Below are 14147 nucleotides of genomic sequence, written 5' to 3' on the forward strand. Positions count from 1 at the left end.
AGAGTCTGTGAAGTGCAGGAGAGAGCATTCCTGTTATTGCTTTCTCACCTCATTAACAAAAAAGCATCCCACAGAATAAAAAAAAACAAAAACCTCAGCAGACTGATATTGGAAAATTCAAATTACCGTTTCCTTCATAGCCGCTAGTAATTCCCCACTGAATGCAGATGAATTTATATTATTTGAAATATAGTTAATTCAAAACACCGCATGCTTATACTTTGGAATAGTTGGTCCCATGAGGTATGAGCTCAGACATGTTGTTTACTTCCAAGTGAACCAAGAATTCTGATTACCTTTTAATGGGAAAAGAATGGACTGGATGAGAATATACATAAAAACATCCTTTTCTCCCTGTTACCTTAGTGATTAGGTTCTTAATACAGACTCGCAGCTGAAAATAGTTTGCTCAGTTGAGTAGCAGATCCATGCATAGAAATGCTAGTGAGATACCCCAGCATTACAGGGTATCTGTGGAAAGGGAAACCTTCTTCCTGGGGAACTGTTTATTTACCATTTATTGAAAGTTATGGAATGCCCCTATCTAAACTTTACCTCCAGTTGTCCTGTTGATTTTCAGATTGAGAATACCTATACACCTCGCTTGATAAAATAATTATTTCCCTGTAAGTTTTATGTTTGATCCCTTGATGAGTCACTGTAAATTCAGATGTGCCCTTTGTGCTCACAGTGAATATCGCTTTGCCCCTCTCACTGATAACCAATGAGTAGGGGGTATAAAACCCTCTCAAAACTACAAAGTGTGAAGCACTGTATAACCTTCCTTCACATTTATCCTGGGAATGGTGTTAGAAACCCAGAAGTGCCCATTAATCCATTAATCCCACACTTGTGTGGCATGACTACCCCAATTGTGGTTGTCTATCATTAAGCTGGTGCTAGAAAGTTGAATTTTTAGTAAATTTTAACAAGGTGAGAGCATAATTTATTTTAATTGCTGATGGATAATAATGGTCGAATTATTTCTATTAATTAATTGGCTGTTAATATTATTAATTAATAACAATCTCTTATTAGATGGGTTGAGACTTACGGAGGTGGTATTCAGTTTCCTGGTGTTGACGCCATTCTGAATTTGAATAAGGCATTTCTATAGTCCATAAAAGGTTGATAACATAACCAGCTTATGGCTTACCTCACAAAGTTAAAATGCATGTGGAGGTAAAACAAGAAAAACTTAAGTTCTTAGAAAAGAGCCGATATCCAAATCTAGAAATTTTATATTAACATGAGCCAGCTATAGAATTAATTAAAATCTCCAGGTTGGTGGACCTCATGAGAACACAACACAGTCTCATTTACATACACACACCAACAAACAAAAAACAACTGTTTGGCCAAAATAGATACAAAGATGCCCTGATAATATTATGTGAGTTTGTGGCCATCTCTTCATGAACAGTTTAAAAAGATAGATGGTAGCAGAGAAAACTTGAGAAATGGAATTCAGGAAAGGAACTTACTATTATTTAAGAAAAAATGCTAGGTTATTGTTTATCAGATGTTTTTTGTAACTGCATTCTGAGTAAGGCAATTCAAAATGATGACTAAAAATAGAAAATTACAGAATTGCCGAACCAAATGGTTATAAATTACTTAGTACTTCCAAAGTGATACTCGTTTGTTCTGCTCTAACTCAAACCCATGACGACTTTGTAAGAATTTGTACAGGTCGCTTCTTTTAGGATTTAGAAAACGACTCCTACTTTACTGTGTTTCATGTGTTACTGAAAATTAATAAACGAAATTTAAGTTAAATTAACATGATTAAACACTTAGAATGTTCTCCAGCAACTCATTGCTACTTATTTCTTGCAGGCTTGTACAGCGTATAAAGATTTTATGATTTCTGTGGCCAGATTGATTCGTAAGGAGAAAGGACTGCTCATCGATGAGAACCAGCTTTCTTTGGAAATGAACAGAGTTATGGAATTGGAAAAAGAAATTGCCAGTGTAAAACACAATTTCTCTAATACATTGCATGGTGTTGCCACTCTTTTCTTTCTTTTTCCTCTCTATCATACTGTAAAGGTCAAAGGTGCAACTTTTAACCAACCTGTAGAAATGCACAGCTCAGTAATGAATCATTGACATGAAGAGGACCTTTGAAACTGTAGAGTGTTGTAGTGAGCTAGGTTTCTGACATCCGGGAGACATAGCTAAGTTTGACAAATATTAAACTAGATGCACTTAATTACCTATGATAAGTGGATTGTACCAAAAGCCCAACTACTTGCAGTCGAACCGTTGTTGAGATGTGCTCGAGACTCAGGGCGCGTGTGATTGCTAAGTGTTCAGCAGCGCTGTTTTAGTTTTGATGTGTATTGTGTTACTTTGTTTTATTTTAAAGTTTAGGGTGATCACGAAGATTGAGCATCCCTCTGCTTAGAAATATTGGTCCCTGAACATAGCCACATGGCAACGCGATGTCACCGAGGTCCGACTGTCAGGCTGGCTCAAAGGACCCGACAGGAAGGGTTGTTCGCAGCAAAGCCCATAGTGTGTTTTCCTGAGTTCCCTCTAGTTTCACATGAACCTGGAGTCTGAGTTGGCACTTTCTTGTCTGCTGTTCCTCCGACAGAGTCTAGAGTCTCAAGGAGCGAACTCTGTCTAAGCAGCATCAAGGTTACTGATTCAGCCCGTGGTCAGCTTCTGTCCACGATCTGCAGGGCCCCCTCTGACACTGCAGACGGTCTGTGCTCCTACAGCCCCGTGTGCTTGCCACTGCCATCAGAATCCTGAAGACTAAAGACCCTGGAGGGCCATTTGAGCTTTCCTGGAGCTACGTGAAACCAAAAATCTCCAATTGGAACCAGACTTTGCTTGGAGCTGCAGCTGGATGAACGGCAGCTGGATGGGTTCCATGTGGTTCTGTGCCAGAAACAGAATTATTAGAGGAAAACTGTTTGCTGGCCTGGGTTTCTACCACTTGCACCTTCCTAGACCATGTTCTCCTTTGATCAGCCATAGCTCTCGGACAGTTGTATCTTACCTCAAAATCATTTGTGTCTGTGTTTTTCCTCCTCTCTTAGACTTAGGTGGGGGTGAGGTCTTAGTCTTCTTTGAATCACCTGTGTATCTTTGGCATTATCCAGTTTATTATTCCATTCACATGTTCATGAATAATTTTTTAAGCAGTGAATAAATAAGTGACCTAAAGAGGAGATTGCAGCCATCGTCACTGAGAAATAATTCCCATATTGAACTTACGCCCTTCGTCTCTCTTGACTTAAATTTGCCTTTTCCTATTTCCACCCCTAGATAGGGAATTGCTATTGCATTTCTTTTTTTTTTTTTTTGATTCAGTGAAAAAATAAGCAAGTAATTAAAACTGGATGCTGTTGAGTAAGAGTACACTAAACTGGTGAGGCAGCAGGATAGGAGGACAGTCACAGAAGTAGGAGTGCTAGCACTCTCCTCAGATAATTGTGATGTGTACTAGGAATTTCTTTCTCTTACTTGCTTCAAATTCTTGCAGAAACCATTGTGGCTTTTTAGGTTTTTCTATTTTTCTTGTCTGGATCTTAACTGGGATACTGAATGGGGGCGATGAGCACGTGGGAGACAGTATTTGAGAGATACATTGCAGATGACAGTATTTTAGAAAGTTATCTTAGAAAACAATCACAGAAACAACTGAGCCATAAGTCTTAGAAAGAAAGAGGCCTGTGGACACTGCCTATGTGGTTCAGCGACTGTGAAAGTATAAAAAGATTTTTGAAGAATCTTATACTTGACACGGCAGCCAGATCTTGATGATTATTACTGAATATACTTAAAATCTCTTAAATTTCGCTTTTCTTTTTGATACGTATTTATTTTAATCATAAAAACAGTATGCAAAATAGCGCTTAAATTATACTTATTCCATATTCCTTTTTCCCTCATGTAGAGTTAGATTTCTCTAAAGTATTCTTAGTCCTAAAATAATTATTGAAAATTAAATCCATAGGCTACAACTAAACCTGAAGATCGAAATGATCCCATGCTTCTTTATAACAAAATGACATTAGCCCAGATCCAAAATAACTTTACACTAGAGATTGATGGGAAGGTAAGTAGCAAGTTCCATGTCCTCTGTTATTGTGCCATTTCTAAACTTAAAACATTGAAATACAGTTTGTTAAAATTCAGGGATTACTTATTTATTGAAATAAATTGAACTTCAAAATGATTTTAGATGACACCAGCCATTTGACTTCATGGCAAAACCAGAAAAAAATACTTGAAAAAAAATTCGTGAAATCATTGTATTATTATATAAAGTTAGAGTGAATTTCAAAGGTAAAATTCCTTTCAAGGCAGCTATACAATGATACTAGAAACTCTTGTAGCAAAGGGTCTGGAAAACATCAAAATGGAAAATCCTCCTGAGAGATGATTATAAAGCCATTGGACTTGGACAGTCAAATAATAAAATTACTAGATTTCTTTTTAACTCCTAAAAAGGATAATTTGTTTATAGAACTTGCCATATTCTCATCAAGGCCATCTATCAAGATGTCGAAAGCAATGATGGAGAAATAGTACACAAGAACTAAGAAGAAAAATCCGTCTCACAAATTCTATTTATAAACAGTAGTAATTCATTAGCTAGGATGTAATAGTCTCTTTGGGGGACTATGCATATATCCTTGTATTAGGAAATAAGGCCAGATCCATGGGAAGATCTACAAACTATCACATTCAGTGATAGAATCCTCTTTGGCACTAATTATAGTAAAAGAAGGGGGGGCGGGGACTTTTTAAAGGCATGTCCCATTGTTAGGAATTTGTCACATAGAACTGTCTAATATAACATTAAATATGTTTTGAAAGAATGGTCCAAACCACGAAGGGAAATCAAGAGAAGTATATAGCACTTAATAAGTGATCAGTATATTCATATACTAACAAGTGTAAAAACTTCTCAAATGCTGAAATGTGGCATTTTAGCAAGATTTGCATAATCTCATTCTGTGCCTTTTTTTTTTTTTCTTATATCCACGGACCAGTTGAATAACCATGATTCCCATTTAGAGAATAAAAGATAAGATATCATGTTTTAGCAGCTCCTCCAAAGTCCAAAAATTGCATTCCTGCAGACTCAATATTGATAGTTTCACATGTGTTGTTTGGCTTCCTTGGACCGTTTGTGTTGTGTCTATAGCATTCCTGTCCCTCTCCTATGACAACAGTGTGCTTTCATGTAGAGCAGGATCGCCACTGAGGTGTATTACTGTGTTTGAATGGGTTGCCTGTTATATCCACATTTAAAAGATAAACGCTTTTTACTCATTTAAATTTTTGCATAAACAAAGGAAGCTTTATTTTAAAGCTAAATTTCTTTTTCTTTTATGTGAGTTAGACCCAGAGAGATGCTATTGAGCTTGATTCCTAGCTGTATATTGTCTATGCTTGGAGGCTTTGCTTTTGCTCTTAAATAGTTGGATTTAATTGCAAACGGATCTCAAACTGACCATTGTGATAATTATATGGTGGTTCACCTGACACCCTACCCATGTCTGACTCCGTAACCATAACTGAGTCTTAGAACCAAGAAGAGAAATCCAAAATTACTGAATGTTTTGTGCCTGCTTTTTTCCAGCCATTCAGCTGGTCAAATTTCACAAATGAAATCATGTCAACTGTGAATATTAATATTCCAAATGAGGAAGAAGTGGTCGTTTATGCTCCAGAATATTTAACCAAACTTAAGCTCATTCTTACCAAATATTCCTCCAGGTGGGTATGTCAGAGTGCCTATGTCCTCAAAATTTGCATTTAATATCACTCTTTAGAAGCTTTGCAGCCTCATCTTTTCTGTTGCTGGGTGGTGGGTTTTTTTATACAGAGATCTTCAAAATTTAATGTCCTGGCGGTTCATAATGGATCTTGTAAGCAGCCTCAGCCGAAACTACAAGGAGTCCCGAAATGCTTTCCGCAAGGTGAAGAAAAAATCTCTTTTCTTAAGACTTAGAGCATAAAGAGATACATGGTTATGAAGGCTTGCCATGTCCACTGCTAGAATGTGGTGAACTTTGCCAAGAGTCAACATGCCAAATGTTGGTTAACTTGCCTGTGTTTAGGCCATGTTGCCTTGGAAAGCCAGCTCTCGTGGGCTTTGCCAACCTCTGGCACCATGATTGAATTGCCCTGCGAGGAGATGCAGTTGGTCATTGGAGCGGTTCTTGAGAGAATACTGGCTTGGTTGTTTGTTGTGTTGAAAGTGATTGCCAGGGTATCTCTCTCAATTCATTTGACTTTTAGGTGCTTGTAGCACGCTAGATATACAGACAGATGGACTATACTGATGTAGACAACCCACTGAGACTACACCTACCTGGGGACAACCTTAAACGCTTTTATTAGGGTGCAACTTCATTATTTAAACAGTCATCCTATCAGTCCTGTGGTGAGGGGAGAGGGCGAGAGGGATTGAAGAAGTAATTTTGACAAATGTACTGGTTGGTGTTTTAGGAAGGAAATAACTATTTATTTGAAATTTTTAGCATTTACCCTTTGAAAGAAAATGTAGACAAATTTTTCAAATTACAGAATATAAAAATGATGTTTTGCTCAATTTCCTGTACTTCAGCTAATCCCTTCATTAGTACTTTTATTTGCACACATACAGTTCTTCTAAGTTCAGCTAAAACATTAAAAGAAACAGGAATGTGTTTTCTTGTATACCAGATTTCTCCCCTGTTACATAAGTTGAACATTACTTCACATTTATGTTTATGCAGTTGGAACTATTATTTTTTTGTTTGGTTTTGGTGGTGGCGGAGGGGTGGGGGCATTTTGTTGTTGTCTTCTAAAGCTGTCTGGAAGGATATTCACCTGTAATAGCCAAAAATTCTACTGGGATATGCTACCGAAAATATACCTTGTTTTCGGATTGTTTATAAGTAAACAATCCAATTGGATTGCATTTTGTCATAGGCATGGACAACATGCCTTGTGAGGAGAAGCAATGAACATTTGCAAGAAGTTAAGAGGTCATAAGGAACAGTCCTGTGGAATGTATGTTCTCCCCTACTGTGGCCATCTACCTGTGGACAGATGCCATTTCCTTTTTCTTACCTCTAGGCCCTTTATGGCACAACATCAGAAACAGCAACATGGAGACGTTGTGCGAACTATGTCAATGGGAATATGGAAAATGCTGTGGGAAGGCTGTATGTGGAAGCAGCATTTGCTGGAGAGAGTAAACATGTGGTAATATTTTCAGCATGGTACTCTAACAATTAGTTGTTTGCATCAGCGTGCAATTACAAGAGTTCATAATTTGGCTAAATTTTATTAATTGGCAGAAATTCTCAGAATCATAATTTGTTGTTAGTTCTTGGTGAATTTCCTCCTCCTCACTCCCCCAGGGGTCTGGTTTTGTTTATTTCTTTAATATTGTCTAGTGCAAAACCAATTGTCCATTTTCCAGAAGCAGGTGTGTTCAGAATACCCACTCATGTGTTCTGTTGATCGGGACATTTGGAGAGTCTCTTCTATTAGCAAGATTGACCAAGAATCAGTGTTTTCTGAAACGCTTTCAAAGTAAACTAGTGTTTATTTGAAATATTATAAAAAAATGTACTCCATTTTCATTGTTATTGAAATGGAACTTAAAGTGAGAAAAACTATTAAAATGCTACTTCATGTTTAATTGAATTATTAACAGTGATGGCATTACTACTTTATGTAAATTCTTTTTGTGATCATGGAAACCACTGCATTCTAAAGATGAGTTTTTAATTAATGCATAGGTAAGACCTATTTAATCATTAGTGTTGATAGTGGTAAGATTCCTTTAAAAATATAATTATCCACATATATCCATTTGTTTAGATCATAGTTTGTCTATAAATTTGCACATATTAACATATTATTGAGTCCTACAAAGACAGCTTATAGCCCAATTTTTAAAAAATCTGTGTTACAAAAAATTAATTCACGGCTAAATTTCTTTTTTGTTCTTTTGGTTTTAGGTTGAGGATTTGATTACACAGATCCGTGCAGTTTTTATTCAGACTTTAGATGACCTCACTTGGATGGATGCTGAAACGAAAAAGAAAGCTGAGGAAAAGGTAAAAGAAATAAGTGAATAGGTGAAGCTAACTATTAAACAGTTTCTTTATATGAAAAGGTGAACTTTTAAGGAAATTCAGAAAAAAAATTCAAGGATTGCATAAAATGAAAGCAGTCTCCTTCAAGATGTCATGTTTCCAAGAATAGTTTTTATGGATAAACATTTATTTCTATGATTTTTCTCCTTTATTATCCCTTTGTAAAGAGATAATAAAAAAAATAGCTCCTACTCTCCATGTTTAGTTCAAAACTTTGAAAGATCCTTGATTTTCCTTTTTTTAAAAGGTGTCTTTAGAAAACAAGAGGAAAATCTTTTATGAACAAGTAAAGAACTGAAAGATACTACCAGTGGTTCATATTTTTCCTCTTTTTATAAAGCATCTCCAAAAGGACTCTACCAAAGCCTAAAAATATCCTTTCAATTTTTATCACAGATTTCCAGCTCAGTTTTTAAAAACATGCTTTATTTAGATTTTTATATGACCTAAGGAGAAACATAATAAATTTCTGTCAAGAAAAGGTAAAGTGATGCATTACTTGAGTATTACATGGTGATCTACAATTAAACAGATGTTGAGGGAGCCTTTTTATAATTATTCCTACCTACCCCCATTGTGCACCTCTTGTTGGGACTTCTACTACCTTGCATAAGAACAAAGGTGTCAGATGTTTAAGGAAATCTTAGGTTTAAACTTACTACGATCATTTGTCTTGATAACTATATAAAACTAGAAGGAACATATTCAGTGGAAACTGTATATGCTTTGGGAGCAATATTCACTTGCGACCTGAAAATTCCTCTACAGTTGAGGTGGCAAGAAGAACACACCATTCTTCAAACTGATACAGAAAGATTTTCTGAAACTATTATAATACGAAAACCAAGCCGCAGTCTAGTTCTTTTCTGGGATTAAATCACGTGGAAGGGCTGTCTTTTTGGCTGAGTCAGATCTAGAATTTAGACATTGAAGTATACTTATCTTTCCATCACTGACTAGGTCTTCAGAAGTTCAGGCTGCATATGTTCCTTTAATGTTCTAGCTATGTGTGACATGGTTCTATTTGATGTAGCCAACTGGATTGCGCTCGATCATTTCCCAAGGTGGTATCATAAGCCAGTGACCCACAAGTAGTTCCATGAAAAAGAGTCCCACGCTCCAAGAATTTAAGAAACAGTTCCTGTAGGAAGGCTACCCTGGTCCCATCCTAGACTAGATTACATGCTCCTAGGGAATGATTTCAAGACATCATATTTAATAATACTCATTACATTTTAGACTGCAGTAAAGAAGCCTGCTTGGTGCTTTTGTCACAGTATTTACTCAAAGTATTTGACAATAAATCCTTTTTTATGTAGACTTATTTCTGTAGAGTTTGTGTCCCTTAAAATTCTCTTCGGAGAAATGTCTTCTAGAAAATAAGGAACCTTCGAGAGGAGGCTGATTGTAATGGGCAATGGTGTGGAAATCTACAAGAAAACGAGCTTGACCTAACTGATTTATTGATACACACCCTGTCTGATCCGCTGCCGAAATACTGTGCTTATGAAACAGATTCGTAACATAATTAAATTATTTAAGAACAATGTAATATGATAGAATCAAAACTCAAATATCTTTGAGGAAAATGAGAGAAATAGAAAAATACAAGTAGAAATCACTATAGGAAACAAGCAGTAATAATGAAATAATAAAAGTAAACACATCTAAAATAATAAAAGTAAAAATTAGGAATGATAGTAAGCAAGTGGAAAACATGGGCTGGTGTAACAAGGAAAATCCTGCTCTCTACTTATTTAAATAATACCATCCATTTAGCTGTGGAAAGATAGGGACACTGGCCTCGGAGACCAAAAGAGAACATACAAACCCCAGGACTCGATATTCAGAAAGAATATTAGCACTAAACCTATAAGCCCATATCTGTTTTCTCGGCCAACTCAGTGGAGTGGAAAGATAATAATAAGCTCCTTGAATGGAAGTTCTAAATATTACTCCTCCTATAAAATTGAAAAAAAAAAAAGCCATTCAGGGAAAAAGTTCATAGAAGTACAATATATGTGGAACAAGGACTTGTCAGTTTTCATTTGGGGAAAGCTGGAGTCTACGAGAATAGGGTATTAGAAACCAGATTTCAGAGCTGTTTTTTTGTTTATTTTGAACCCCAGGGAGAAGTCATTTCAAAGATCTCTATTTAAGTGTTGTCAAATGCTATTTTTGTAAGCAAGGTATTCAACTGCTAGTCATGGACCAATTATAAGGTTTGCATTCGAAAGTTATATAATTGCCCTTACATTCAATGTTTTAACTTTCATAGGCTTTAGCAATTAAAGAAAGAATTGGCTATCCTGATGACATCATTTCAAATGATAGTAAACTGGATAATGAATACCTGGAGGTAAGTCTCTATGAAGACTGCACTAATCATACCTGGGGCTGGTGGTAATGTCATTTCTAGCTATGGGGTGCCAAAAATTCTGTGAAGTAGCCTAAAGCCAAAGGTCTTGTTATATAAAGTCTTTTACACTGAAACTGAAACTATGTTTTAGTTCTAGCCTTTTGTCTCACTGGCCTGCTTCATATTTGGTTTTTGTTATTTTGGTTTCCATATATTCCATTGAAGAGTAGTGGATAAGGTCTTTTTTTAAAAAAAAGAAAAGAAAAGTAGTGGAAAAACCTGGTGTCCTTTAAAGTGCATCAAGGGGTCGACATCAGAGTGACGAGCACCAGGCAGCTCTCAGTCTCCTTATCACATCTGTACAGGCCCGAAAAGTCATGTCTCCAGTGTTCCTTCACTTTCCAGTTATTCCTCCCCTGGCTAAAAACCAGGTCATGTCTCTGTATTTAAAAAACAAAACAAAACAAAAACCCACTATTTGAAAACAGGAAGCGATTTTATTCCCCCTGGTCATGTAAACGATGAAAAGAGAACAGAATTGATGCAAGTCGCTACACTATTGATTTCAGACTCAGTTGAGGGTCCTGTTGCCAACCTTATGGGTCCCACAATGACTTTGAAACCCTGGTGACAACAAGATGATCCTCACCTACAACTGGGGATGATGGTGATTCCTAATCTATTGATTACTGGTCTACCATGGGGGTTTGCAAGCCACAGTGTCCTCTCTCTTTCCAAGTAGAAAGCTTGACTGTTTCTTGTAAATGAACTGCCTGCGGCATGTGAGTCCTGGGGGCCTTTGTGTCAGGAGTCTAGAAGAGTAAAGACTCACACACAACTACTTGGGTTCAAACCCCAGCTCCACCACTCACTAACTTGGGCAAGTGACTTAATTGTCTGCCTTGGTTTCTTCAGCCTTAAAATGGTGATAACAGCCCATCTTCGTAAGATTATAAGGATTAAAAACATGTAATACATAAAGTGCTGAGGACAGTGCCTGGTACATAATAAGTGCTAAGTAAGAATGGGCTCCAGTCTCACCTGTCATGTAAGGGTTAATACCATGTAGGAAGCTTGTCTGACACTTGGTTTCATTTGATTAGTCACAGAAAAATAGACTAAAGTAGTGATTCAGTTAGAGCAGCAGTGACCTGTACTATAGAACGAGGCTAATTAAAATTAAATCCTTCTTTGATAAGTTTTAATGCTCTCTGTTAACTTTATTAACTGATAGAATTCAAGAACGTACCCCCTACATTTTCAGCCAAAATTTTGACTAATTTTTTCAAAATATTTTACGCAATATAGTTGAACTACAGGGAAGATGAATACTTTGAAAACATAATTCAAAACTTGAAGTTCAGCCAAAATAAACAGCTCAAGAAGCTCCGAGAAAAAGTGGACAAGGATGAGTACGTATATTTGTTTCGTATATGTTCGTTCTCATTGTTGGGTTTGGAAAAAGAAGTAAACTTAGAATAATGTTAGAAAAAAGTACCATGTCCTTCAGTGGAGTGAGTACCTCCAAGAGCATTTAAGACCATAATACTAAAGATGGGCCAAAGATGTAACCAAAATTTAACATTTTTTTAAATTAAGGTGTCCTCAGGCTACCTCATTTCTTTGGTTTCCTCTCAGTGACTACTGATTTCCTCTGTTTGTGGACAAGTTTTTCAAGAGCACCTTGGCCTAAGTAACCCAGAGCTCCTGCAAGCCTTCTCTGGGGCCACATTTGTGACACTCAGAATGGCCTTGTGCCCTCAGCGTCACCTGTTTTCTGTGGGCCAGTCATCCCAGAGCTCCGTCCTCTTCCTAGCCTGCCCCGTAACACTTCCCTCAACCTTGTGGCAGCCAAATAGGAGATAATGAGGGTCACCTTCACGTGCTCTGAATCTCTGCTTATTAGTGGCATTAGTGCTTCATCTTAGCCTTAACGTCCATTCAGTCTTCAGTTTTCAACTAAGTGGGTGTGGCTAACATATTTATCGACGTGTGTTTGTGCACTTAGATCCCTAGAACTGCTTATGTTGACTTTTTCTTGCTAGGCTCTTAGCTCCTGGAGAACAGGAGCTATTTTTTTTTTTTTTTTGACTATTCAGCGCAGTGCTGAACAGATCGAAGGTTTGTAGTTATTATATGGTCTCATTCATTTGGGGAATATAAAAAATAGTGAAAGGGAATAAGGGGAAAGGAGAAAAAATGAGTGGGAAATAACAGAAAGGGAGATAGCACATGAGAAACTCCTAACTCTGGGAAAGGAACAAGGGGTGGTGGAAAGGGAGGTGGGGGGGTGACTGGGTGACAGGCATTGAGGGGGGCACCTGATGGGATGAGCACTGGGTGTTATGCTATATGTTGGCAATTAAAAAAAAAAAGAAGGTTTGTAGTTAAAAGTGAATTAATGAATGAGTGAGCAAATGAAAAATAAATGTACTAACTTGATTTGTGTGGTAACGGATAAAGTAACAGGACAGTGAGGTGCTTGGGTTATTCATGCAATCATTTATTCTTTCATTTATTCATTTATTAAATTAATATTTTAGAATACTAAGTCCAGTGGTCATTGGGAACTAGGAGAATTGAGGGTGAGCTTTGATTGTATCACATTACAACAGCAGAGGGTAAGAAAGACGCACTATAGTACACTCGACCACCAGGAAGGAAATGTGCCAGGAAAGGCTCAAAGTGATGTGGGACTGCTTGAGGACAGGCTGTTCTGTTCTAGGAGAAACCAAGTACAGGTTGGACAAAACTCCTAAATGACAATGCGAATACGTTTCAATCCCTACAGAGCATTTTGAACACGTCAGGTGCCCTGAAAGAGAGGCTGATTTCTTTGGCTGACCTGAGGGTCTGTACTGTGGCAAATGTCATATTGTCTGGTTCTGAAAACGGGGCTGCCGGTGCCAGAGAACGTGCAGTGTCCTAGCTAGCAAAGGAGGGAGGCCAATGGGTGCGTAGGTTTGTGTTAGAATCAGTTGTGAAATCCTATGTCTAGAAACCCACAAAAAGTCATCAAAAAGAATATTCAGGAGGGTCCCTGAGTGGCCCAGCGGGATTAGCGTCGCCTTCAGTCCAGGGCGTGATCCTGGGGTCCCAGGATCGAGTCCCACGTTGGGCTCCCTGCAGGGAGCCTGCTTCTCCCTCTGCCTGTGTCTCTGCCTCTCCCTCTCTCTCTCTCTGTGTGTCTCATGAATAAATAATAAAATAAAATCTAAAAAAAAAAGGGGGGGGGGAATATTCAGTGGGTAAGTTTACCATCTGAGAAGTTTCTTACAAGTTTGAATATTTTCATCTCTTTAAAAATGCATATGCTTACATTTAATAATTCTCTGTACTGTGTGAAATATCTACAGAGAAATATTGTCAGACAGTGTCTCTGAAAACAGCTAAGATCACCTGCACCCACATGACACCAGACGAATGTTTCGTAATTTTAAAAATAGTGCTTGAATTATTACTTGATGTTTTCTTTTGAAGTTAATGTAGTCCCAAGTTCTAGAATCATTTTATAATATACTGTGCGTTTTTCATTCCCTTTCATCACATGTGTTGATTTTCTCCTGCGTCCTCTTCCCTTACCATAATCACAAGCGAGCGCTGTGTACGACTCTTTTTTTTTTTTTCAAGATATTATTTGTGTGTGAGAGAGAGCGATAGAGAGC

The 14147-nt window shown here is 37.4% G+C and overlaps 1 protein-coding gene across 15 annotated transcripts in view; it reads left to right on the plus strand.

Annotated features, from left to right (window-relative positions):
* The window catches only part of MME (membrane metalloendopeptidase), a 137686-nt gene that overhangs the window by 87908 nt on the left and 35631 nt on the right, over positions 1 to 14147 (plus strand). For all 15 annotated transcript variants that reach the window (XM_072727210.1, XM_072727204.1, XM_072727207.1 and 12 more), the window contains 8 exons: positions 1840 to 1974; positions 3974 to 4075; positions 5609 to 5745; positions 5855 to 5948; positions 7093 to 7221; positions 7986 to 8084; positions 10402 to 10482; positions 11791 to 11894. In XM_072727210.1, the coding sequence (XP_072583311.1) occupies positions 1840 to 1974; positions 3974 to 4075; positions 5609 to 5745; positions 5855 to 5948; positions 7093 to 7221; positions 7986 to 8084; positions 10402 to 10482; positions 11791 to 11894 (881 nt within the window). The remainder of the gene's footprint in view (positions 1 to 1839; positions 1975 to 3973; positions 4076 to 5608; positions 5746 to 5854; positions 5949 to 7092; positions 7222 to 7985; positions 8085 to 10401; positions 10483 to 11790; positions 11895 to 14147) is intronic.

This window comes from Vulpes vulpes, chromosome 11 (genome assembly GCF_048418805.1).
Source record: "Vulpes vulpes isolate BD-2025 chromosome 11, VulVul3, whole genome shotgun sequence".
In the NCBI taxonomy this organism is placed as follows: Eukaryota; Metazoa; Chordata; class Mammalia; order Carnivora; family Canidae; genus Vulpes; species Vulpes vulpes.